Here is a 23308-nt window from a genome sequence, read left to right on the forward strand (position 1 = left end):
TGATAAGGAAACAAGACACTAAGGTAGGCCTAGGTCTATAAGGTCAAAGGGTGATGGGATGGCAGTGAGTCCGGTCTCAGGGAACCACTGTTCCAGCACTCTGCTTTCTGAGCTTTCTAAATCAAAAGCTACAAAAGACCCCCAGGGTCCCTGTTACCTGCTTCATCTTGGTACCACACATGGAGCCACTCATGTCAAAAACAAACTCCACAATTTTACCAACAGGTGGAAGGCCTCTGGGTGCAAACCATAAATAAAATAGCCATTGTAAATCTGAGGAAAATGGAAATGAAATCAACAAAGACTGTGAAAGGGTCTAAATCAAGTCCTCTCTTATTTTGCTACATAAAACTCTATGCTTTTCCTTCCTAGGCCTTACCACTGTTGCCATTAAAAAGGCATTTGTGGGATTGCTTGCTCAATATCCATCTCCTCCACCGGAACTATGTATCTCTGCTGATCAGACTGCCAGCGCAGGGCCTGCCCCTGAGTGTGGAGAGAATGAGACTGGCTTGAGGCCAAAGGCTCCAAGGATCAGGATCTCTATAATATGTGAGTTCCTGTCTGTGAGAGCTTGGCTTGCACAGTCTTGAGGGCCCCTAGGGACAGTTTGCCTGGGCTCCAGGAACTGTAAGTACTGTTTCAACCTCTCTCTGTAGAGTGAGTCTGAGGCCCAGCTCCATTGCTGCCAGGGGCTGGGAGTTTGCAGGGCCTCCCTCTCCTCCTTCAGGCTCCTTTCTGCTGTTGCTGGGCAGAGCAGGGAGGGGAGGAGGGAGCAGAGTCTGAGTGAGCAGTTTGTTCAGAAGGGATTGGTTAGACCAGGTGCAGATGCCTTGGGCTATCAGGTATGCGATTGGCTGCTGACCCCCTTCCCCCACTCCATCTCTCTTTCTGCAGAGCCTGGGGCCTGGGACAGCTGGGGGAAAGGGAGAGGGAAGTTGGGAGGGCCCCCAGGACCAGTGGCAGCTCAGCCTAAGGAAGCATAGGCTTGCAGAGGGTCTGTGCTGCCCAGAAGCCTGCAGCAGGCTCTGCCCCAGGATAACCAGCTTATTCTCCTCTCAGACATTCAGGCATTCTCTGATCACAAAGCTGGACACACTATCTCCTCCCCTCTTGGAGGGTGGGAGCTGGGAGTGGAGAGAAGGAAGGAAGGTGGGAGGACATCTTGCTCTTCTCCTCCATGCCAGCCTTTTGATTAATTCACAAGCACAAGTTTAGGCTCTGTCTGCACTTTTCCCTTGCACACTACAGCAGTCCCCCAAGGCCTGAGTCAAACATCCTGCAACTGCCCAAGCAACAGGCAGAGTCCAGCTCTCTTTCCATGTTCTTCCCATACCTGTGCAGGTGAGAGCTTCTGGGAAAATCACGTCTCTACCTCTCCATGCACCCAGGTTCACTGGTGGTGCCACACCTCACATCTTATAAACCAGCGGCATTACCTCTCACACTCCCTTCAGCTATCATGCCACACTGTTCTCAGGAACCGTCTCCCTTCCCTCCACAGGAGAACAGTAAGGGCACCAGGCCATGTCCCTCGGACTGCCCACTCCACTCTTGCACAAGGTCCACATGCCTATATGCCTCAGCCCTCTACTGAAAGACAAAGCAATCCTTCCCTGACCCCATGCATGTCCAGCCTCCAGGACCTCTTCCACCAGCCAGACTCCTACTCTCCAACCCCAACCATGCACCCGACTGGGTCTTCTTTAGAATTTAAACATGTTGCTGTCTTTTCCATCCACTAAGACAGCCTCCATTCATCCCGACCCCACCCAAACTTCAAACCAGCTCCTTTCTTCCCGGTAGCATGCCAAGGTAACGAACTCACAGCTGTAACGGTCTTCTCACCTCCAGTTTACTCCGCTGCCTACTGGAGCCCAGCTCCCACCCTCACCACTGATCCTTCTCTCACCAAAGGCAGCAATGACTAGTTGGTTTGAAAACTCACTGGGTGTACTTCAGTTCTCCTCAGACTGCACCTCTCTGATGCTGCTCACAATTGACAATCACTTCTGGCCCTTAGCAGAATCTTGTCCCCTGGGATTCAGAGATGACGAAAGCTCCTTATTCTCCTACAGGCTCTCAGGCCCATGGGGTTCAGTCTCTTTCTTCAGCTCCATGTTCTCCTCGTGTTCCATAAGCAGTGTTGCCTAATATTTGTCAGTCGTGGCATGCAAAGAAAATGATTACATTTGTGTAGCACGATGGGGGAAGTGGTGGGCATTGAGAACCCTGAACAGCCCAATGTTAGTTGGTGGGGCTGGCTATCCCAAGGGTTGTGGAGGTCAATAGCTGCTAGACTGGGAAGCTCTGCTTTAGCAACTGCCATCCTAGATCTGCTTTTCTGGCTCTAGACGTTCTGCTTGGGTCACCTCTCTAGCTCTCTTGGATTCAACCCATGAATCTCCATTGCTGACCCCACAAGTCCTTCTCCAGTCCAATGCTCTTCACTCGTCCCCCTCCACAAATTCATACCCACTCACCACTGGACCCATTCCCTTGGATGGCTGAAGCCTCTCAACATAAACTTTATATTCCTTATCAAGCCCCTGCAGCACGCATGGCCCTCAGGCTCACCTCTGAACATATCATGAGCCTCAAATCAACGCGTCAGGAGCGCCAATCCTCTTGTAGTTCCCTTCACAACCCTGGATTTTTCCAACCCCCATTCTTTGTATCATGCAACCCTCACTTTACTAGATTGCCTTTGCCTCTGAGAGCGTCCTTCCCAACCTGGCACATGTCTTTGAATTCTTTAAGGCCACAGTATGTCTTTACTTTCTCCAGGGAGCACTCTCTGACCTCCTCACCCCTCACAATGGCTTCCATCCATCATACTTAAGCTGTCATTGACAAAGCACTTCTCATCTTGTGTCATTCTTGCATGTCTCTGTTTCACCTGGAGACAGTAAGTAAGATCTGTGTGTGATTCACTTCAGGGTTCCCAACACAGGCAGTAGAGGGCATAACGGATTAGCTGTTCATGCAGTGAGGGTGTTGGGCTTTGAAAGGCAGGCATACTCAAATAAAATGGTAGGTAGGTGGATTGAAGGGTTCTTGTTTTGGGGATGCAGGAATCAGAGCACACACTGGATGGGAGTATCAGTTCAATTCAGCCACTCAGTCGTGTCCGACTCTTTGCGACCCCATGGACTGCAATGTGCCAGGCTTACCTCTCCAACACCAACTCCTAGAGCTTGCTCAAACTCATGTCTGTCAAGTCAGTGATGCCATTCAACCATCTCATCCTCTGTCGTCCCCTTCTCCTCCTGCCTTCAATCTTTCCCAGCATCAGGGTATTTTACAATGAGTCAGTTCTTCACATCAGGGGGCCAAAGTATTGGAGCTTCAGCACGAATATTATTCAGGACTGATTTCCTTTATGATTGACTGATTTGATGTCCTTGCAGGTGAAGGGACTCTCAAGGGTTTTCTCCAACACCACAGTTCAAAAGCATCAATTCTTCAGCACTCAGCTTTCTTTATGGTCCAACTCTCACACCCATACATGACCACTGAAAAACCATAGCTTTGACTAGACGGACCTTTGTTGGCAAAGTAATATCTCTGCTTTTTAAGATGCCATTTAGGTTGATGATACCTTTTCTTCCAAGAAGCAAGTGTCTTTTAATTTCATGGCTGCAGTCACCATCTGCAGTGATTTTGGAGGCCAAGAAAATAAGTCTGTCAGGGTTTCCATTGTTTCCCCATCTATTTGCCATGAAATGATGGGACTGGATTCCATGATCTTAGTTTTCTGAATGTTGAGTTTTAAGCCAGCTTTTTCACTCTCCTCCTTCACTTTCATCAAGAGGCTCTTTAGTTCCTCTTCACTTTCTGCCATAAGGGTGGTGTCATCTGTGTATCTGAGGTTATTGATATTTCTCCTGGCAATCTTGATTCCAGCTTGTGCTTCATCCAGCCCCGCATTTCACATGATGTACTCTGCATCTAAGTTAGGTAAACAGGGTGACAATGTACAGTCTTTGCATACTCCTTTCCCCATTTGGAACCAGTCTGTTGTTCCATGTATAGTTGTAACTGTTGCCTCTTGACCTGCTTTCAGATTTCTCAGGAGGCAGCTAAGGCAGTCTCGTATTCCCATCTCTTTAAGGATTTTCCACAGTTTGTTGTGATCCACACAGTCAAAGGTTTCGGAGTAGTCAGAAAAGCAAAAGTAGACGTTTTTCTGGAGGTCCCTTGGTTCTTCTATGATCCGGGGGACGTTGGCAATTTGATCTCCGGTTCCTCTGCCTTTTCTAAAGGCAGATTTACATATGGAAGTTTGAACACCTTTCCAGCTTGAACATTTGGAAGTTCTCGGTTCACATGCTGTTGAAGCCTCGCTTGGAGAATTTTGAGCGTTACATTGCTAGCGTGTGAGATGAGTGCAATCGTGCGGTAGTTTGAGCATTCTTTGGCATTGCCTTTCTTTAGGAATGGAATGAAAACTGACCTTTGCCAGTCCTGTGGCTGCTGTTGCGTTTTCCAAATTTGCCTGCATATTGAGTGCAGCACTTTCACAGCATCATCTTTCAGGATTTGAAATAGCTCCACTGGAATTCCATCACCTCCACTAGCTTTGTTTGTAGTGATGCTTCCTAAGGCCCACTTGACTTCACATTCCAGGATGTCTGGCTCTAGGTGAGTGATCACACCATCGTGATTATCTTGGTCGTGAAGCTCTTTTTTGTACAGTTCTTCTCTGTATTCTTGCCACCTCTTCTTAATACCTTCTGCTTCTGTTAGGTACGTACCATTTCTGTCCTTTATCGAGCCCATCTTTGCATGAAATGTTCCCTTGATATCTCTAATTTTCTTGAAGAGATCTCTGGTCTTTCCCATTCTGTTGTTTTCCTCTATTTGTTTGCATTGATCGCTGAGGAAGGCTTTCTTATATCTCCTTTTTCATCTTTGGAACTCTGCATTCAGATGCTTATATCTTTCCTTTCCTCCTTTGCCTTTAGCTTCTCATCTTTTCTCAGCTATTTTCAAGGTTTCCTCAGACAACCATTTTGCCTTTTTGCATTTCTTTTCCTTGGGGATGGCCTTGATCACTGCCTCCTGTAAATGTCATGAACTTCTGCCCATAGTTCTTCAGGCACTCTGTCTATCAGATCTAGTCCCTTGAATCTGTTTGTCACTTCCACTGTATAATCTTAAGGGATTTGATTTAAGTAAAACCTGAATGGTCTAGTGATTTTCCCTACTTTTTTCAATTTATGTCTGAATTAGGCAAGAAGGAATTCATGACTGAGCCACGGGCAGCTTGCAGCACTGAAGCACGGTCTTCAGGATGAGGAGGACATGCACCAGTGGACAAAGGAAGAAGACATTCCCAAGGTGGCAGATAGTTGGAGCACATACTCAGGCACAGATGTTTGGCAGGTTCGGGTGCTTTGGGACAATGGTGTGTGATGTGTCATGGTGGGGGCGCAGCTGGAGGATGGTTTGTGTGCTGGAGGCAGTGAGAGGTGCTGTGGAACAAGCAGGCTGGGACCAGACATCTCAGGCTGCCACACGATTGTTGTCAAGACAAGCGTCCCAGATCAGCCTCTGCTCCTCTGGAAGAGGACGGGACCTTGGCATGTTTTTTGTGAGTGTGTGAGCTCAGAATTTAAGGGCTCCCAGTTTAGGCAAATGGCTCAAAAGAGGCTAAAAGGCTTTTTAAAATGTAGAGACATCCAGAAAACCCAAGAGAACATGAGAGTATCAGAGCTGCAGAAACTGTGAGAGTCTAATCACTGGCCAATATTTCCCTTCCTAAAAGGACTGGTTAGGAGTGGGCTATGGCTTGCTTCACTTAGGAGTGTGTTTACCTGGCGTTCAGTTCAATTTATTGAATTCAAGCTCCAGGTCTCTAAGCCTTTGGGGTACACGTGCTTCCCCGCTGTGAAGTCATGTGTTGCTACACCCCATCTTGTCTGTGTGCACTAATCCTTGCTGATCCCCAGGGAGAAACAAACAAGCACCTCGTGGAGGCCAGCGCCTTGTTTCCCAGGACTGTCTGACTCCTGAGCCCACTTTCCGTTCTGCCGGCCCTCTCATTTGCCTGTCTCCTATGATGTCCTCCAATTCTACATCATACTGGACCACAAAGTTGGCCATGATCCCTGAGCTGGAGAGGGCAGACTGGTCTTGCAGTGATGGACAGAAGGTAATTCGGACACAGGTCTCTCCCCTCTCAATCCTGGTGGATGGGGGCGAGTCAGCCTCACCTGCATGGGTGGTGGTATGAAGAGTTCACCAGGCAGAAAGCCAAGTAAAGGGACATCAAAAGGGGCAATATCTGGGGAGGATGAGACGTGAGCTCTGCACCACCTGCTGCTCCATTTGCTTGCAACACCCCCACCCCACCTGCCCAAATACCACATGCTTCTCCCAAACCTACAATCAGCTGCCCCTACTCTGCCTCTTCCAAGCAAGCCCAGCCTGACAGACCCAGCCCCCACTCAGCTCCCAGGCTCTGGCCGTCTGGCTATCACTCACAACTTCATTCTGGCTCATTTGCCATCCATCCTGGAGCCCAGGCTCTGGAGGAGTGTCATGTCCTCATGAGCCTGGATTTCCTCCCAGAGAGACTGTGGTGTGTGTTGCAGAGAGAGACACACAGACAGGGACTCAGTCTCCCCCAACACCCCTTACTGCTGTGGGAACTTACAGTCTAGCAAGGTTCTCCTCTAGATAGAACTTCATGTGTTTTTTTCCCCCCTCTGCCTTTCGACTCTCAGAGAATCACATGTGTGAATAAGCCTTTTAGCGCCTTGTGAAATCACAGACGAATTTCTGGTCCCGGATGTTTGCTGAGCTGGCCACAAGATCAACTCCTCTGGAATTTCAGTCCAAGACAAATGTCCATTTAGATATGCCTCTGTGCCTCCTTCCACCACCACCCCCCGCCCCCCCCCCCCCAGCCCAGAACATGGAAACTAGGGAATTCTGCTCCCCACCCCCTTTCCTGCTACAGCTGTCAGGAAGCTTAGGGGCAAACTGAGCCCCCATACTCTCTGAGGCGCCTGCTTACATACATTCCCTTGGCTTCCTTCCTTTCAGAGGTCTTTGTTCTGTTTGATCTCCACAGGATTGGCTCTCCCCTCTGTTTTAACCCTTAAGGAGAAGGGGCGGGGAGAGGAAGCTGCCATTTATGGCTTAGCGTTTAAGAGTGCAGGCTCCAAGGACTCAGTTGCTGCCTCTGGGCCCCTGGACAAGTTATTCACACTCTCTACACCTCAGGCTCCTCATCTGTAGCATGGGAAGGATAATAGCTCCTCTTTCATAGATAAAGTTAGTGCAAATTCAGTGAGATCACTTATGTAAATCATTTGGAACCATACTTGGATCTTCGTAAGTGCTTGATAATGCTGCTGCTGCTAAGTCACTTCAGTCGTGTCCGACTCTGTGCGACCCCATAGACAGCAGCCCACCAGGCTCCCCCGTCCCTGGAATTCTCCAGGCAAGAACACCGGAGTGGGTTGCCATTTCCTTCTCCAATGCATGAAAGTGAAAAGTGAAAGTGAAGTCGCTCAGTGGTGTCCAACTCTTAGCAACCCCAGGGACTGCAGCCTACCAGGTTCCTCCATCTATGGGATTTTCCAGGCAAGAGTACTGGAGTGGGGTGCCATTGCCTTCTCCGATAATTACCTCTTGATAATGCTAAGGATTACAATTATCATCAGGTCTTCATTACTGGGTACCAGTGATTTGCGGGGAGGAATTTTCTCAAATTCTCACAGTGGTCCTGGGCCGTAGATTGTGCATGCTCATTGTGGAGATGGGAAAAGTGAAGGAGAGCCAGTGAGTGATTTGCCTGCTGCCTCACCTTCACAGAAGGTCAAAGCTGGGATTTGAACCCAGGTCTGTGTCTGTGTCTCCCCACCTCCACATTCCACGCTGTCTCTCTGGGTGAGCAGGGTCAAATTAGGTAGGACCTTCGAAGATAAACAGTTTAGTGAGAGTGGCCACATAACACGGGTGATTTCTCTGTGCCTGTTCACTCGTCCCTCAGAGGAGGCCTCTAGCCCAGATCACTGGTTCTCCAATATGATTGGACATCAAGCTCACTCGCAAATGGATTATAAAGATAGATTCCTGGGCCCCTCCACAACCTACTCATGTAGACTCCAGGAGGGTGAGGCCCAGGAATCCGTATTTGGACAGCTCATATAGTGATTCTGCTGTAGCCAGTGTGGCCTTCAAATGCCTCGAGATGAAGTTTGAAGCAGGGCTGGCAGCCTTGATGTTTCTCTGACCTATAGGGCCTGAGATATCCTCTGGGGCAGCCTGTCCTTCACATTGTCATCTCATTGCCTGCCATTTAGAGGAAAGCAAGTGTGGGTTCTGAATCCCCTAGCTTTATTAATATATTATTCTATGGAGCCAAGCCAGGAACCCCTTCCCCACTTTTTACAGTTTTGGAGGGAAATCACCAGTGTGGGAAATATGACAGTTAATGATTTCACACAGCTGGTTCAGATGAGACCAAGTTTGTAACCAAGCTATCTTCAACTTCAAACATGCCCTCTACTCCTTGAATGGGAAAAAAAAAAAGGTAGGATAGAAGTGGTATCAGAGGTAAGCAGATGGAAAAGGGGCAGGTTCGTTATCAGGAAAGGCCTCTCTTATGGTTGATCCATAGTGCTTCCCCCACACTTGTGTGGTATTGGTGCACCAGCAAGTTTTCCTCAGAGATGGCACATGAACATATCCAATGCTTGTCTTTTCCAGCACTGTAACCTCTGCACTCAGCCTTTTCACCAATTGGCCAGGCCTCAAGCTCACCACCAGCTGGTACTGGTCCAGAGAATGGATCTCATGAAGGTGAGGGGAGCTGTTAGATGATCTAGATTTGCCTGCCCCCCTCTCTGGCCCCAGCAGCACTGACCAGACTTCTAGTTCAACTAAGTCCCTCACCCACAGTGAGTATTTACCTACTTTTAAAACTGTCTTTCTCCCTCATTCACCCCTTTAAATATTCTACCTAACAAATTTTATTAAAGGCAATTTACCCATAACAAAACTACGTTATTGAAAATCTGAATCTACTATAAAACAATAAAAGGCTAATGATTTGTTTTACAAAATGAAGTTTTAATTTATACACAATACCTCTTGCTCTTCAAATAACTCCTCACACTCACCCCTCCCCCATGCTTTAGATTAAACTTATTTATATGGCATTAATTCCTCAGTATTCAGTAGCCAAACCTATTTTGTCCTTGATGAAGCTCTTTTGGAGGCTAAGAGGAAACCCTGAAGGAAGACAATACATTTCTGCCAGCAGAATAAAACTCAGTTAGAAAACAGGATTCAATTTAGAGAAATCTCCCTTGAACATAACCTTACTGGAAGATGCCAATTCTTAAATAAGCCACATCCTGCTGGCGGGAGGAAGGTGGAAATGAGGAATAAATTCCCATTTATTGAATACTTACTGTCTTATAGGCTTTGATATTCATCAACTCACATCAACTTCATGTAATCCTACGAAGTGGAGATCATTGTCCCCACTTTACAGAGGCAGAGATTGAGGCCAAGTGAGACCATTTGTAAGCCCCTGATCACACATCTAAAATGAACTTGTCATGTTTCAGACTGAATGGAGCCCTACCTGATGCCTACATGAGCAGCTATTTTTCCTTGCTGATGGGCTTCTCTTCATAGATTTTCTTTGCCTGGTCCTTCTTTTCAACTTCTGCAATGTAGACTTTATTGCTGATGGTCCTAATGGAGCAGAGGAGAGGAAGGACAGATGGAAAATAAGGAAAAAAGAGATGGTCAGAGACATAAAGAGAGATATACAAAGAAGACAGAGGAGGAAGATGGGGAGTGGGGAGAGAAAAAGAGCAAAGTAGAACCATGAAGCCAGAGTAGGAGAGGCCAGGAGAGGCCAGGAGAGGCCAGGGAGATAAAACCAGGTGAAGCAGTTATCATTATCTCCATTTGTCAGGTGGGGAAATAGAGACCACACAGTTGGTATGCAGTGGAATGGTTTTAGGACTTTATGTTTTCCAAAGTGTTGAATGAATTTTGCTGTTTTGGCACATAAAATAATTTTAGGAGGGATACAACTGAACATTTTTATTTTGGTTGCCATATATTTACTATAATGTGTATGAAAAATATAACTAGCATGTTGAAAACATGAGATCATGGATATTGTTGCTCAGAATAAGCCTAACAACTAACAAGACTGGAAGCTGACTGTGGCTCAGATCATCAACTCCTTATTGCCAAATTCAGACTTAAATTGAAGAAAGTAGGGAAAACCACTAGACCATTCAGGTATGACTTAAATCAAATTCCTTATGATTATATAGTAGAAGTGAGAAATAGATTCAAGGGACTAGATCTGATAGATAGAGTGCCTGATGAACTATGGACGGAGGTTCATGACATTATACAGGAGACAGGGATCAAGATCATCCCCATGGAAAAGAAATGCAAAAAAAGCAAAATAGCTGTCTGGGGAGGCCTTACAAATAGCTGTGAAAAGAAGAAAAGTGAAAAGCAAAGGAGAAAAGGAAAGACATAAGCATCTGAATGCAGAGTTCCAAAGAAGAGCAAGGAGAGATAAGAAAGCCTTCCTCAGCGATCAATGCAAAGAAATAGATGAAAAGAACAGAATGGGAAAGACTAGAGATCTCCTCAAGAAAATTAGAGATACCAAGGGAACATTTCATGCAAAGATGGGCTCGATAAAGGACAGAAATGGTATGGACCTAACAGAAACAGAAGATATTAAGAAGAGGTGGCAAGAATACAGAGAAGAACTGTACGAAAAAGATCTTCACAACCAAGATAATCACAACTGTGTGATCACTCACCTAGAGCCAGACATCCTGGAATGTGAAGTCAAGTGGGCCTTAGAAAGCATCACTACGAACAGAGCTAGTGGAGGTGATGGAATTCCAGTGGAGCTATTTCAAATCCTGAAAGATGATGCTGTGAAAGTGCTGCACTCGATATGTCAGCAAATTTGGAAAACTCAGCAGTGGCCAGAGGACTGGAAAAGGTCAATTTTCATTCCAATCCCAAAGAAAGGCAATGCCAAAGAATGCTCAAACTACTGCACAATTGCACTCATCTCACACGCTACTAAAGTAATGCTCAAAATTCTCCAAGCCAGGCTTCAGCAATATGTGAACTGTCAACTTCCAGATGTTCAAGCTGGTTTTAGAAAAGGCAGAGGAACCAGAGATCAAATTGACAACATCCCCTGGATCATGGAAAAAGCAAGAGAGTTCCAGAAAAACATCTATTTCTGCCTTATTGACTATGCCAAAGCCTTTGACTGTGTGGGTCACAATAAACTGTGGAAAATTCTGAAAGAGATAAAAATACCAGACCACCTGACCTGCCTCTTGAGAAATCTGTATGCAGGTCAGGAAGCAACAGTTAGAACTGGACATGGAACAACAGACTGGTTCCAAATAGGAAAAGGAGTACGTCAAGGCTGTATATTGTCACCCTGCTTATTTAACTTATATGCAGAGTACATCATGAGAAATGCTGGGCTGGAGGAAGCACAAGCTGAAATCAAGATTGCCAGGAGAAATATCAATAACCTCAGATATGCAGATGACACCACCCTTATGGCAGAAAGTGAAGAGGAACTTAAAAACCTCTTGATGAACGTGAAAGAGGAGAGTGAAAAAGTTGGCCTAAAGCTCAACATTCAAAAAACTAAGATCAGGGCATCTGGTCCCATCAGTTCCTGGGAAATAGATGGGAAACAGTATCAGACTTAATTTTTTTGGGCTCCAAAATCACTGCAGATGGTGACTGCAGCCATGAAATTAAAAGACGCTTACTCCTTGGAGGGAAAGTTATGATCAACCTAGATAGCATATTCAAAAACAGAGACATTACTTTGCTAACAAAGGTCCATCTAGTCAAGGCTATGGTCTTTCCAGTGGTCATGTATGGATGTGAAAGTTGGACTGTGTAAAAAGCTGAGTGCTGAAGAATTGATGCTTTTGCACTGTGGTGTTGGAGAAGACTCTTGAGAGTCCCTTGGACTGCGAGGAGATCCAACCAGTCCATCCTAAAGGAGATCAGTCCTGGGTGTTCTTTCGAAGGACTGATGCTAAACCTAAAAGCCTAATACTTTGGCTACCTCATCCGAAGATTTGACTCATTGGAAAAGACTCTGAATGCTGGGAGGGATTGGGGGCAGGAGGAGAAAGGGATGACAGAGGATGAGATGGCTGGATGGTATCACCGACTCAATGGACATGAGTTTAGGTGAACTCTGGGAGTTGGTGATGGACAGGGAGGCCTGGCCTGATGCAATTCATGGGGTTGCAAAGAGTCAGACATGACTGAGCGACTGAATTGAACTGAACAAGTAATATTAAAAAGTGTATCTATTTAAAGAAACTGTATTAAGTAAATAATACAGTGGTAGCACAGGCAGTAAAAATTGTTAAAGCAGAATGCAAATTACTGGAAAGGCATCTAAGTTTGATCTTCACCTTAGTGGGCTTGACCTTGACCTTAGGGGGCTCAGAGACCGATGAGATACTCAGGCTTGTTTCACCTACATTTTTCCTGGTGCTCTAAGAAAGGTAGTGAAATATAATGGAGTTCAAAGAAGGGAGCACCTTTGCTCAAGTCTTCCAGAAAAGGTCCTAGAGGAGACAGCCTTGGTTGGGTGGGAGGTCAAATCAAGGAAGATTTGGACAGATGATCATTTCTGGCCATAACTTTTCAGTCCCCTTTATTGGCTCCTTCTCTTCTTGAGTCTAAATCTTTGGGACACTCAGAGGTTCTATTCTAGACCTCCCCTTCCTCTCCTCTGTTCTTTCTACAGTGACTCTGTAGGTGACGTTATCTAGTTCCATGGCTTTAAATATCATTTGTACACAGTTGACTCCCAAATCTGTATCTCTAGTATGGACATGTCTTCTGAAATCCAGACCTATATGTTGTTTATTTTACATTTCACTAGCATTTCCACTAAGTACCTAAAGCTTAAGGTATCCCAAACTGAGTTCCTTGTATCTCCCCTACCTCCCAATTCCACTCCTCCCCTGGTTTTCCTTATCTTAGCAAATAGTTGTTCCACTGAAAATCTTAGAGTCATGTTTGACTCCCTTCTTCCTCTCATGCTCTACTCCTAATCCATCAAGAAATTTTGACCCTATCTTTAGATACAACAACAATCTACTTCTCACTACTCCCACAGTTACTACTCTAGTCTAAACTACCAACATTTCTTGTTTTGTTGTTGTTGTTTATTTGCTAAGTCGTATCCAAATGTTTTGAGACCCCATGGTCTATAGCCTGCCAGGCTCCTCTGTCCATAAGATTTCCCAGGCAAGAATACTTGCCTGTGTGCTCAGTCACTAATACTTGAGTGGGTTGCCATTTCCTCTTCCAGGGATCATCTAGACCCAGAGATTGAATCCACGTCTCCTGCAGTGCAGGTGGATTCTTTATCACTGAGCCACCAGGGAATCTCTTTCTTGCTTGGATAAATGCAGTATTTATACTAACTGGCTTCCCTCTCTAAAGTCTTGCTGCCTTATTATCTGTTCTCTTCACAGCAGTTAGACAGATCCTATTAAATTCTAAGTCAGGCCATGTCCCTTCTTTGCTCAAAACTCTCTGTGGTTCTTGTCTCAACTCAGAGTAAAAGCCAAAGTCCTCCCAGGACCTCCATGGCCCTATGCTTTCTGGCTTACTGTCACCTCCTTAACTCTATCTCTTCCTTCTCTTCCCATCATTCATTCTTCTCCAGCCACAAAGACCTACTTGCTGTTTCTTGAAAATTTTTTCAGCATACTCCTGTTTAAAAGCCTTTGCTTGGAACACTCTTCCTCTAGATATTTGCAAATCTTATTTTCTTTCTTCTTTTATGTCTTTGTTCAAATGTCATTTCCCCAGAGAGACATCCTTGATCACTAAATCAGCATCTTTCTACTCTTTATCTCCCTTGCTCTACTTTCTATTTCTTCGTAGCACTTCTCATTCACAAACTGACATATACTTTTTTGTTTATTTTTCCCTTTTCTATTTTCTCTACTGGACTGTAAGCTCCTTGAGGACAGGGATTTTGTCTGTCTTAATTGCTGCTGTATCCCAAGTGCCTGGAATGCTGCCTGGCACATAACAGGCAATCAACAATTATTTCTGGAATGGGCATTCCCCACAGACAGCAAGAAAACACAAGGACCATGTTTTAGGGAATAAAAAAGTTAGATTTGGATGGAGCAGAGAGGTAGGGAAAGGAGTTATGGAGAGTACTCTGGAGTGGTTGGGCAGGCCTAGACAATAGAGAGCTTTGAACACCAGAATCAATGAGCTCATATGGCACTGACAACTTCATATGGAGAATGGGAGTCCTAGATAAATCTTGAAGTGGGGATGGGTCAGACCTGGTTTTTGAGGAGTGATAGATAGTTCAGTGTCTTAAAAAATATTACTGTAATTCTGTAAGAAGCAGGAACAACAGTTTCTATTTTACAAATGGATAAACTAATGCACACATACCAGGAAGTGGTTGGGGTGGAATGAACTTATTTGCCCAAAGCAGCAGTTTCTAGGAACACTTGAGGAGAATTTGCAACCTGCAGAAGAGGCCATTCAGGCAGGAAGTGTTTCTAGGCAGCTGAAACAGACTATTGCTATGGCTAGGCTCATGCAGGGGTGGGCTGCGCTGGCATTGCCCTAAGGTCTCCTGGTGGATTGTGGGGGTGTAGGGTGGAGCTAATCAGGCAGCAGCACACTTGGACCTCTCTGTGTGTGCTGCCTCCAGCAAGCATACTTTCTATGGAGTTTGTCCAAGAGCATTTCCTCCAGCCTACTTTACTTAATTAAAAAAAAAACTATTTTGGAGGTTTTTTTTTTTTTTTCCCCCTAGTAGAGCAAAAATCCACATTCTGTCTGACTGCTTAGCTCTTGCATCATTTGATCAGCAACCTCCCTGGTTAGTCATCATATGCCAAACCCATGCCATCTTTTTTGCCTTTGATTTTCCTGAATTATCCATGTACAGTGATCCTGGTTCCTTCCAATCTTACCTATTTGGAAATCATGCTTCCAGGAAGCCCTCTTTAATACCTTAGCACTTTTCCCATAAACTCCCTAGGCAGGTGCACACTGCCTACCTCCTCCAACCTTTCCTCTCTTTAGGGGAGTGCCATCTGTCCACCAAGGCCAGGAAGTTTCTGATGACAGGGATCAAGCCCTAGGGCTGCTGTTAATAGAGGCTTATAGATTCTTTATACCACAAAGCCCACCTCTCGTGAGGAATCTGAGCAAAGGCAAAATCTCTGCCTGTGCTGAAGTCACTCATCTGCTAAATCTGAGTTACAAGCCAGGAGCCATTTTGTAATTCATATTAAGGAATTCTATAAGCCAATGAAGCCCCAGTAAGCTTCTTCTTATTTGCCCCTCCTCTTACATTTACCATCTCAAAGAAGGCACTGTCATCTACCAGGTCAGACAAGCTGAAATCAGGTGGCACCTTATATGTTTACTTACTCCCCACATGTATGCACCAGGTTGTTTCTCCCTCCTTATGGTTTCTCAAATCCCAGCCCACTGCACTGCTCTAGTGCTCAGCAGCTCTTATGTGGTTGTTGTTCCAAGCTCCTTATATTTTTGTATGCTTCACGATAAACCTATTTGCTGAGTAGTATATTTATAGATGATATAAATTAATAAATAATATATACTTAGGAAGTACATGATCAAGTTTTTTCTGATGGATGTGCAAACAGATAAGATGGTTTGGAGACCATCAAGTAAGTGCCAGGTACTCAGCTGCCCTCTACCACATAGTTCTTCCTTACCTCTCCAGTCTCACTTTTGACCACTCTCTACCACTGCTTGTGCCGTACACTCCAGTGACACTGAAGGCCTTCCAGTCCCCTAATGAGGAAACATTTGTTCCCGTGCTCCTTTTGCCTGGATTCCCCAGCCCTGCCCTCACCCTGTTTTCCTGATGACAGCTCATACTTCAAAACTCAGTTTAGGTGTCATTTTTGTCATTGGTATGGGGCAGGGAAACTGACCATTGTCTCCTGGTTGGCCTCACCATTCCTACTCTTTAACATTCTTGCTTCTCTTTCTTCCCAGCATACTTCATTAAAATTATCTGTTTTCATTTTTATTTCCCCCGTTAGATTGTGAACTCTTTGGAAGCAGGACCACTGCAATTAATCTTCCTCTTTCCATAATACCAAGCCCAGTTTAAATCGCAAAGTCAGCCTCAAGAAGTGTTTGATTAAAAAATAATCAAACAAATATTATCAAGGACATATTATCTGCCTGCCACTAATTTTAGCATATATTTTCACATATATTAGTTCATTTAATCCTCACAAGTAGGTTCAATCTTATCCCCATTTTACAGATATGTAAAATTAGATGCTGATAAGTGACATGACTTGTCCTGAGTCCCATAGCTGGCAGAACCAGGATTCATACTCAAGAGTGTATTCTCTTTATCACTATGCTTGGTGAAAGAATGAACAAAAGAATGAATAAATGTTTGCACATATGAATAAAACAGTGATTTTGGAAGCAGATTTACATGGTAAGATTGGAGATAAAAGCAAAGTGAGGCAGATCCAGGTCCAAGATGGCTTCATGGGCCTTGGCATGGGGCCTGAACAGAGGTGACCAAGCTGTGGGCATAGTGGGAAACCATGGTAAAATGCATGGAATAGCTTTTCATCAACAGTGGAGGGAAAACAGGAAGCTGGGTTAGGTAGACTCTATCCTTGGCCCAGGGCTCCTGGACAAGCCTGAAGGTACAGGTTTAGAAACTGAGGCCCAGAGAAGAGAGAAAACACACTCTCTCATTCATTTTGTGAATCTGCCTAATATTTGACTGAGCTTTGCAAAGTCTCAGAACAGAAGACTCACAGAAAATCACAAATCAAGGGACAAGTCCTTCTCCAACTGTAATGTGCACATGAATTTCTTGTATCTTTTTAAAATGCAGATTCTGATTTAGCCAGTCTAGGGTGGAGACTGAGATTTTGACTTTGTAACAAACTCCCATGTGATGCTGATGCTCCTCTGTGAATTTTACTTTGAGTAGCAAGGCTTTAGAATATAACAGAGTGGCTGTCATTCTTTGAGCTCTTCTCCATATAAGACACTGTGATATACGTGTCTATCTCTATATCACCATATCTATTCCCCCCTTTTAAAAGTCTTCCCTGGTGGCTCAGATGGTAAAGAATCTGCCTGCAATGCAGGAGACCCTCAATCCCTGGCTCAGGAAGATCCCCTGGAGAAGGAAATGGCAACCTATTTCAGAATTCTTGTCTGGGAAATCCCATGGACAGAGGAGCTTGGCAAGCTATTGTTCACAGGGTAGCAAAGAGTCAGACACAACTGAGCAACTAACACTTCCTTTCTCAATTCCCTTTATAGGAACTCAAGTGTAAAGAATTGTACCTGAGTACTTCCCTGGCTGTCCAGTAGTTAAGACTCTGCACTTCCACTGCAGGGGTGTCTATTCCTGGTTAGAAAACTAGTATCCTGCATGTTGCATTGTTGTTGTTCAGTCACTCAGTTGTGTCCGAATTTTTGCTACTCAATGGACTGCAGCACACCAGGCTTCCATGTCATTCACTATCTCCCAGATATTGCTCAAACTCATGTCCATTGAGTTGATGATATCATCCAACCATCTCATCCTCTGTCACCCCCTTCTCCTCCTACCCTCAATCTTTCCCAACATCAGGGTCTTTTCCAAATGAGTCAGCTCTTCACCTCAGGTGGCTAAAGTATTGGAGCTTCAGCTTCAGCATCAGTTCTTCTAATGAACATTCAGGGTTGATTTCCTTTAGGATTGACTCCTTTCATCTCCTTGCTGTCCAAGGGAATCTCAAGAGTCTTCTTCAGCACCACAGTTTGAAAGCATCAGTTCTTTGGTTCTCAGTCTTCTTTATGGTCCAACTCTCACATCTGTACATTACTGGAAAAACCATAGCTTTGACTAGATGGACTTTTATTGGTAAAGTGATGTCTCTGCTTTTTAATATGCTGTCTAGGTTTGTCATAACTTTTCTTCCAAGGAGGAAGCATCTTTTAATATCATAGCTGCAGTTGCTGTCCACAGGGATTTTGGAGCCCAAGAAAATAAAGTCTGTCACTGTTTCCATTCCCCACCCCCATCTATTTGCTATGAAATGATGGGGCTGGATGCATGATCTTAGTTTTTTGAATGTTGAACTTTAAGCCAGCATTTTCACTCTCCTTGTACACCTTCATCAGGAGGTTCTTTTGTTCCTCTTCACTTTCTGCCATTAAGATGTCATCTACATATCTGAGGTTGCTGATATTTCTCCAGCAATCTTGATTCCAGCTTGTGCTTCATCTAGCCTGGCATTTTGCATGATGTACTCTGCATAGAAGTTCAATCTGCAAATAAGCCTGTAGCAAGGCATGGCCAAAAGATACAGAGAGGAAAAAAAGAGAGTTACACCTGATAAGTGCAATCAGGCACTGAAAGCAAGATAAGCATTTGGCACCCATGATCTTACTTAATCCTCATCTTGGCTGTGTGGTCTACATAATATTTTTGTTCATATTGTACGGATGTGTTAACTGGGCCCAGCACCCAAAGCCACACAGCAAGTAACATATCAATCTCCTTCCTCACCTTTTCTGAAGCTATGATCCCTCCATCTACCCACATATCTAGTTCATTCTCAATGTGGGGCAGTGGGAAGTGAGGGCATTTGTGACCAGATGGACCTAGAATCAAATTCAAGTTTTACCACTTCCTGTACTTAATCTCAGAAACTGAGCCTCAGTTTCCTCTCTATGTGACAGGGATAATAGTAGAAATTAGCTCACAGGGAAGCTGTAAGGACTCATTTAAATAATAACTCTAAAATCCCTGGTGCAGCAACTGACATGTGCTCAGAAAATAGTTAGCTCTTCCCTCTGGCCCTAGATTCCTAGGACTGAGAAAGCAGGCCAAATAACCATCCCCTCTTGCCCTCAAGGAGTTAATTTCCTTGCAAATCCAAGATCTCTGTTCCATCACCCCAGAACCAATCTTTGTGCTTGATGAAGAGGGCCCAGAAGGACCCTGATATATCAATTCCAGGAGAATGGTCAACAAAAAGCTGATGTGGATGAAGCATCTCCACTTAGACATGATGATGCCTCTGGCCTGGTGCTATTGTTCATGTCCAGAAGGTCTGAGCCCAATCTCCAAACTTGTGCTCTTTTAAGTCTCCAGGTATCCTTTCTCTTGAGAGGGAGGGACTATCCTGGAGGGTGAGGAAGCCTCTGAATGTGGCATTGAATACACATAAGCCAGGATTGTCCCAGAGCTGCGGCTGGCATCTTGCCTGGAGAGGGGCCAGTTCCATGTCTCCCTTATTCCCGTCATCTAGCCGTAAGATGAATGGAAACTAAACATACTAGAGTTCTGGGGCTGTTTGCTGGGTTGGCTCAGGGTGGGATTTTTCTTTCCTATAAACATCCACAGGAGCCCAATAACTGAGGCCAGAGAAAGGTCACTTAGCACAGATCATCTTTAAAAAGTAGCAGCAGAGTCGGACATGACTGAAGTGACTTAGCAGCAGCAGCAACAGCAGATATGAGAAAGGGGTTGGTGGGGCAAGGCCCCAATCCTGGTCCTTTCTGACACAGATTTTAGCCTTGAGACAGGAAGGACTTATGGTCCCATAAAAATTAAGACTCTCATAGACATGAAACTTACAATGTGCAGAATAGTCAGAGGCCCAGACAGTCTAGAGCAGGACTGAGAAAATAAGATAATGGTTCAAAATAGAACTGCTGGACTCAGACCATCTGGATTGTCTTGATTCTGCCACTTACTGACAGTGTAATATTGAGAAACTTAATTAATTGCTCTGCACTCTGTTTCCTTACCTATATAATGAGAATAATAATAGCACCTACTTCATAAAGTTGTCATGAAGATTAACTAAGGTTGTACTTTCAGAATGCTTGACACACAGTAAGTGTTCAATGAACATTAGCTTCTAGGACTAGAGAGGGATGAGGCCTGATTGAGCTCAAAAGTATGGGAAACTCCTTCCAGAGACCTAGGTTGGGGAGGGGTGTGGAGATGCTGAATTGATTGGCATCAGTCTGTCTGTGGGAACCCAGAGGTGCTCTGGACTGTGTCTGTAGGAACTGTGGAGGGCAAGAGTGAGAAGTGGAGCCTAGAAAGAAAATTACTTGAAGATTTGCACACAAGACATCAGCATCAATCAGAACCCCTATCTCTCTGCCCTTTCCACTCACATAGAAAACATGTAGCTCCAGCACTTACCTTCAGGCAAAATCTCTAATGACATTTTGCAAACTGCATAGGGAACATTCAGACTTCTACTATGGCATTTGGTACCACAGAACAAAGCCTCCTCATTCTTGTATTTGGGTGATCCATGACTTGTTAATTGCCACCTCTCCCAAGTCCACAAGAGGTTTCCTGTCAGAATTCCCTCATGGGAGAGAGCCCTAGCTAGAATACAGTCTTGCTTATATAACAACTAGCTACCAGTCCTTTTCCCTTAACTGGGATGGATAACCAGGGGTCCTCAGGCAAATTAAGGGAACCTGCAGTATGAAAGCAAAAGACTGAAGTAATCAAATGGAGCAACTGACCCCAGAGAAATTTGGAAATTTTTGAAAGAAAAGAGAATTTCATAAAAGAAATGATCTTCAGCAAAATTCAAGAGGATAAAACAGAAATAAAACAAGAACAAAATGCCACAGAACAGGAACAATCAGAGAAAAGAAAGACTCAGGAGTGGAAATAAGTTGCTGAAATTAAAAGAAAAGCAACAGAAGGACTGGGAAATAAAATTGAGAAAATTTCCCAGGATTTAGGGCAAAAAGACACAAAGAAACACAATGCACAAGAGAAAATTTAAGAGATGAAGATTAATCCAGCAGGTTCAGCATCTGAATAACAGGAGTTTAAGCCAGAGGGAACAGAAAAAATGAAGGACAATTTGTCAAAAACATAATAGAAGTTAATTTTCCAAAGTTGAAGAAGGATCTCCAGAATAGGTCCCCAGAAAAATGAACCCAGGAAACAGTGGATCCAACCCAAGCAGTTACTGCTACAGCCTCCTCACAGGTCTTCAAGTTTCCTATTTTGTCATTCCCCACCCCCTGCCCCACCTACTTCACCAGTATATCTGCACAACAGAGGGAACCTTTAAAAACTCAAGTCAGATATTCTCCCATCTCTGCTCAAAACCCTCCTGTAGATCCCACTGTGCCTTTCATGGACCGGGGGTGGGGGGGGGGTGGTTGCTATAAGAGTAAGCACTCATTGCCTATCTGGCCTCATTTTCTGTTACTTCCCTCTTTGCCTTCCTCCACCTGTCTAGCAACACTGACTTTTATATTCTTCAAAAAATGACAAGCAGCAGGCAATGCTAGGCACAGTCCTGCTCTAGGGCCTTTGCATTGACTGTTCTTTCTATTTGGAATGTTCTTTCCACAGGTATCCACTTGGCTAGCTCTCTCACTTCATGCAAGTTTTTGTTCATGTGCTACCTTTTCAGTGAATCTTTCCCTGACCAACCTATTTAAAATTGCCATAACCTCCCACTCTCACTGGCATTCCCTGTCCTTTTTTCCCTGATTTTTTTTCCTCCATGGCACTAATCAAACTTAAACTTGTTGTATATTACACTTATTTATCTGATCATTTTCTTTCTTCCTCGCAAGAATATTACTCCATGGGGACAAGGATGTCTGTCTATTTCACTGCTGTATCTTCAGATTCTAGAACAGTGCCTGGCACATAGTAGATACTCAATAAATATTTGCTGAAAGAATGAATACAACAAAGGCAAACAATTCAAAGAAAAAAGAAAGGCTATTAGAAAATTCATGTGTATGTGTTTGTGTGTGTGTGTAACTGTTCAAGAAAATCATGGGCTAACTACAAAGCTAAATGAAATGCAACATGATTATAAGCAGCTGATGGAATACGAGAGGGACTCCTTCTGGACTTAATAGTAGAAACATTCTCTTTTAAGATGCCCAGATATTGTGATGTTGGACTTGTAGAGAAGGAACTGTATTCCTGGCTCACCACTTAGCTTGGTTTTGAAAAATAGTCATGACAGTGTGGATGCTGTTTATTGGTTTTCAAGTTTTATAGTCAATCTGGGGACAAAGCAGGGAAGACCTGCATGTGGATGCAGAACAGAATGTAAATGTTAATAACCTAGACAATGTAAAGGAAAGATGAGACTGACAATGTGGATCATTGAATGGTAGAGGGAGGGTGGTAATTCTAATATCCTTGTCTTAAAAAGGATACAGGATGCTTGGGGCTGGTGCACTGGGATGACCCAGAGAGATGGTATGGGGAGGGAGGTGGGAGGAGGGTTCAGGATTGGGAATTCATGTACATCCGTGGCAGATTCATGTTAATGTATGGCAAAACCAATACAGTATTGTAAAGTAAAATAAAGAAAAAAAAAGTGGGTGGTCAAAATTATCTGTCAAAAATAAATGGAATAAAGTTTAAGTATATAGTCTTTTCAAGTTACAAAGTCAACTAGGAACAAAAGAGGAATATCAATGTTAAACATTGCAAGGGAGTCGAGGGAAAAGTGAGGCAGTGTACATAAGCAAAGCCCTCATTGTCATACTTAGGAGTCAATAGGATATTGTCTGAATTTTATAAACCAAAAGATAAAGTATATAGGTGTTATATAGAGTTGTAAGGCAACCACCAGCAGAACTAAGTGCAAGAACTGTTAAAAGTTTGCTTTGAAGGGGTGGGATGAGGAGGGTCAAGGCAGGGAACTATTCATTTTTAGCATATTCTTCTTCCATACTGTTTGATTTTTGCCTTGTATGTGCATTATTCTAATAAAAATAAGATCCTAAAAATTTATAATGATTTTACAACAAAATAATTATATATCCTATGATACTTTATGACAATATCAGAAAGGGTATGTGGATATCCAATTAGACTTGCCCTCTGGAAAGGAAAATCATACTGTAATGTGCCTTGCATATGTTCATGAAGAGGGTTGGAAAGGATATTATGGGACTTAATATCCCATATAGTGGTAAAGTCTCTGGTATTTGGCATCACAATGACCTGGGTTCAAGTTTTTTTTTCTTCCATTAACTAGTTGATCTGTCATGGGCAAGTTACCTCCCTTACCCCCGATTTGTCCTTTGTAAAGTGAGGCTAGTGCTCATACAGTAGAAATGTAAGCCCCTGAAGAGAAAAAGCCACCTCTGTAGAGGTGCCTAATATATAGTTGGTGTTCAGTGTTTGTATGTGAGGCCTGAACCTGCCTCACAGGTGTGTGCAAAG

At 44.1% G+C, this 23308-nt stretch overlaps 1 protein-coding gene across 1 annotated transcript in view; it reads right to left on the minus strand.

Annotated features, from left to right (window-relative positions):
- Nucleotides 1-19129, minus strand: part of ITIH6 (inter-alpha-trypsin inhibitor heavy chain family member 6) — a 32368-nt gene extending 13239 nt beyond the window's left edge. The window contains 10 exon segments of the mRNA XM_068963217.1: nucleotides 158-273; nucleotides 3525-3535; nucleotides 6053-6245; nucleotides 8676-8790; nucleotides 9464-9506; nucleotides 9608-9651; nucleotides 9654-9720; nucleotides 16541-16624; nucleotides 16626-16691; nucleotides 19029-19129. Of these exon segments, the coding sequence (XP_068819318.1) occupies nucleotides 158-273; nucleotides 3525-3535; nucleotides 6053-6245; nucleotides 8676-8790; nucleotides 9464-9506; nucleotides 9608-9651; nucleotides 9654-9720; nucleotides 16541-16624; nucleotides 16626-16691; nucleotides 19029-19129 (840 nt within the window).
- Between the last annotated feature and the right edge of the window lie 4179 nt (nucleotides 19130-23308).

Source organism: Capricornis sumatraensis, chromosome X (genome assembly GCF_032405125.1).
Source record: "Capricornis sumatraensis isolate serow.1 chromosome X, serow.2, whole genome shotgun sequence".
Classification (NCBI taxonomy): domain Eukaryota; kingdom Metazoa; phylum Chordata; class Mammalia; order Artiodactyla; family Bovidae; genus Capricornis; species Capricornis sumatraensis.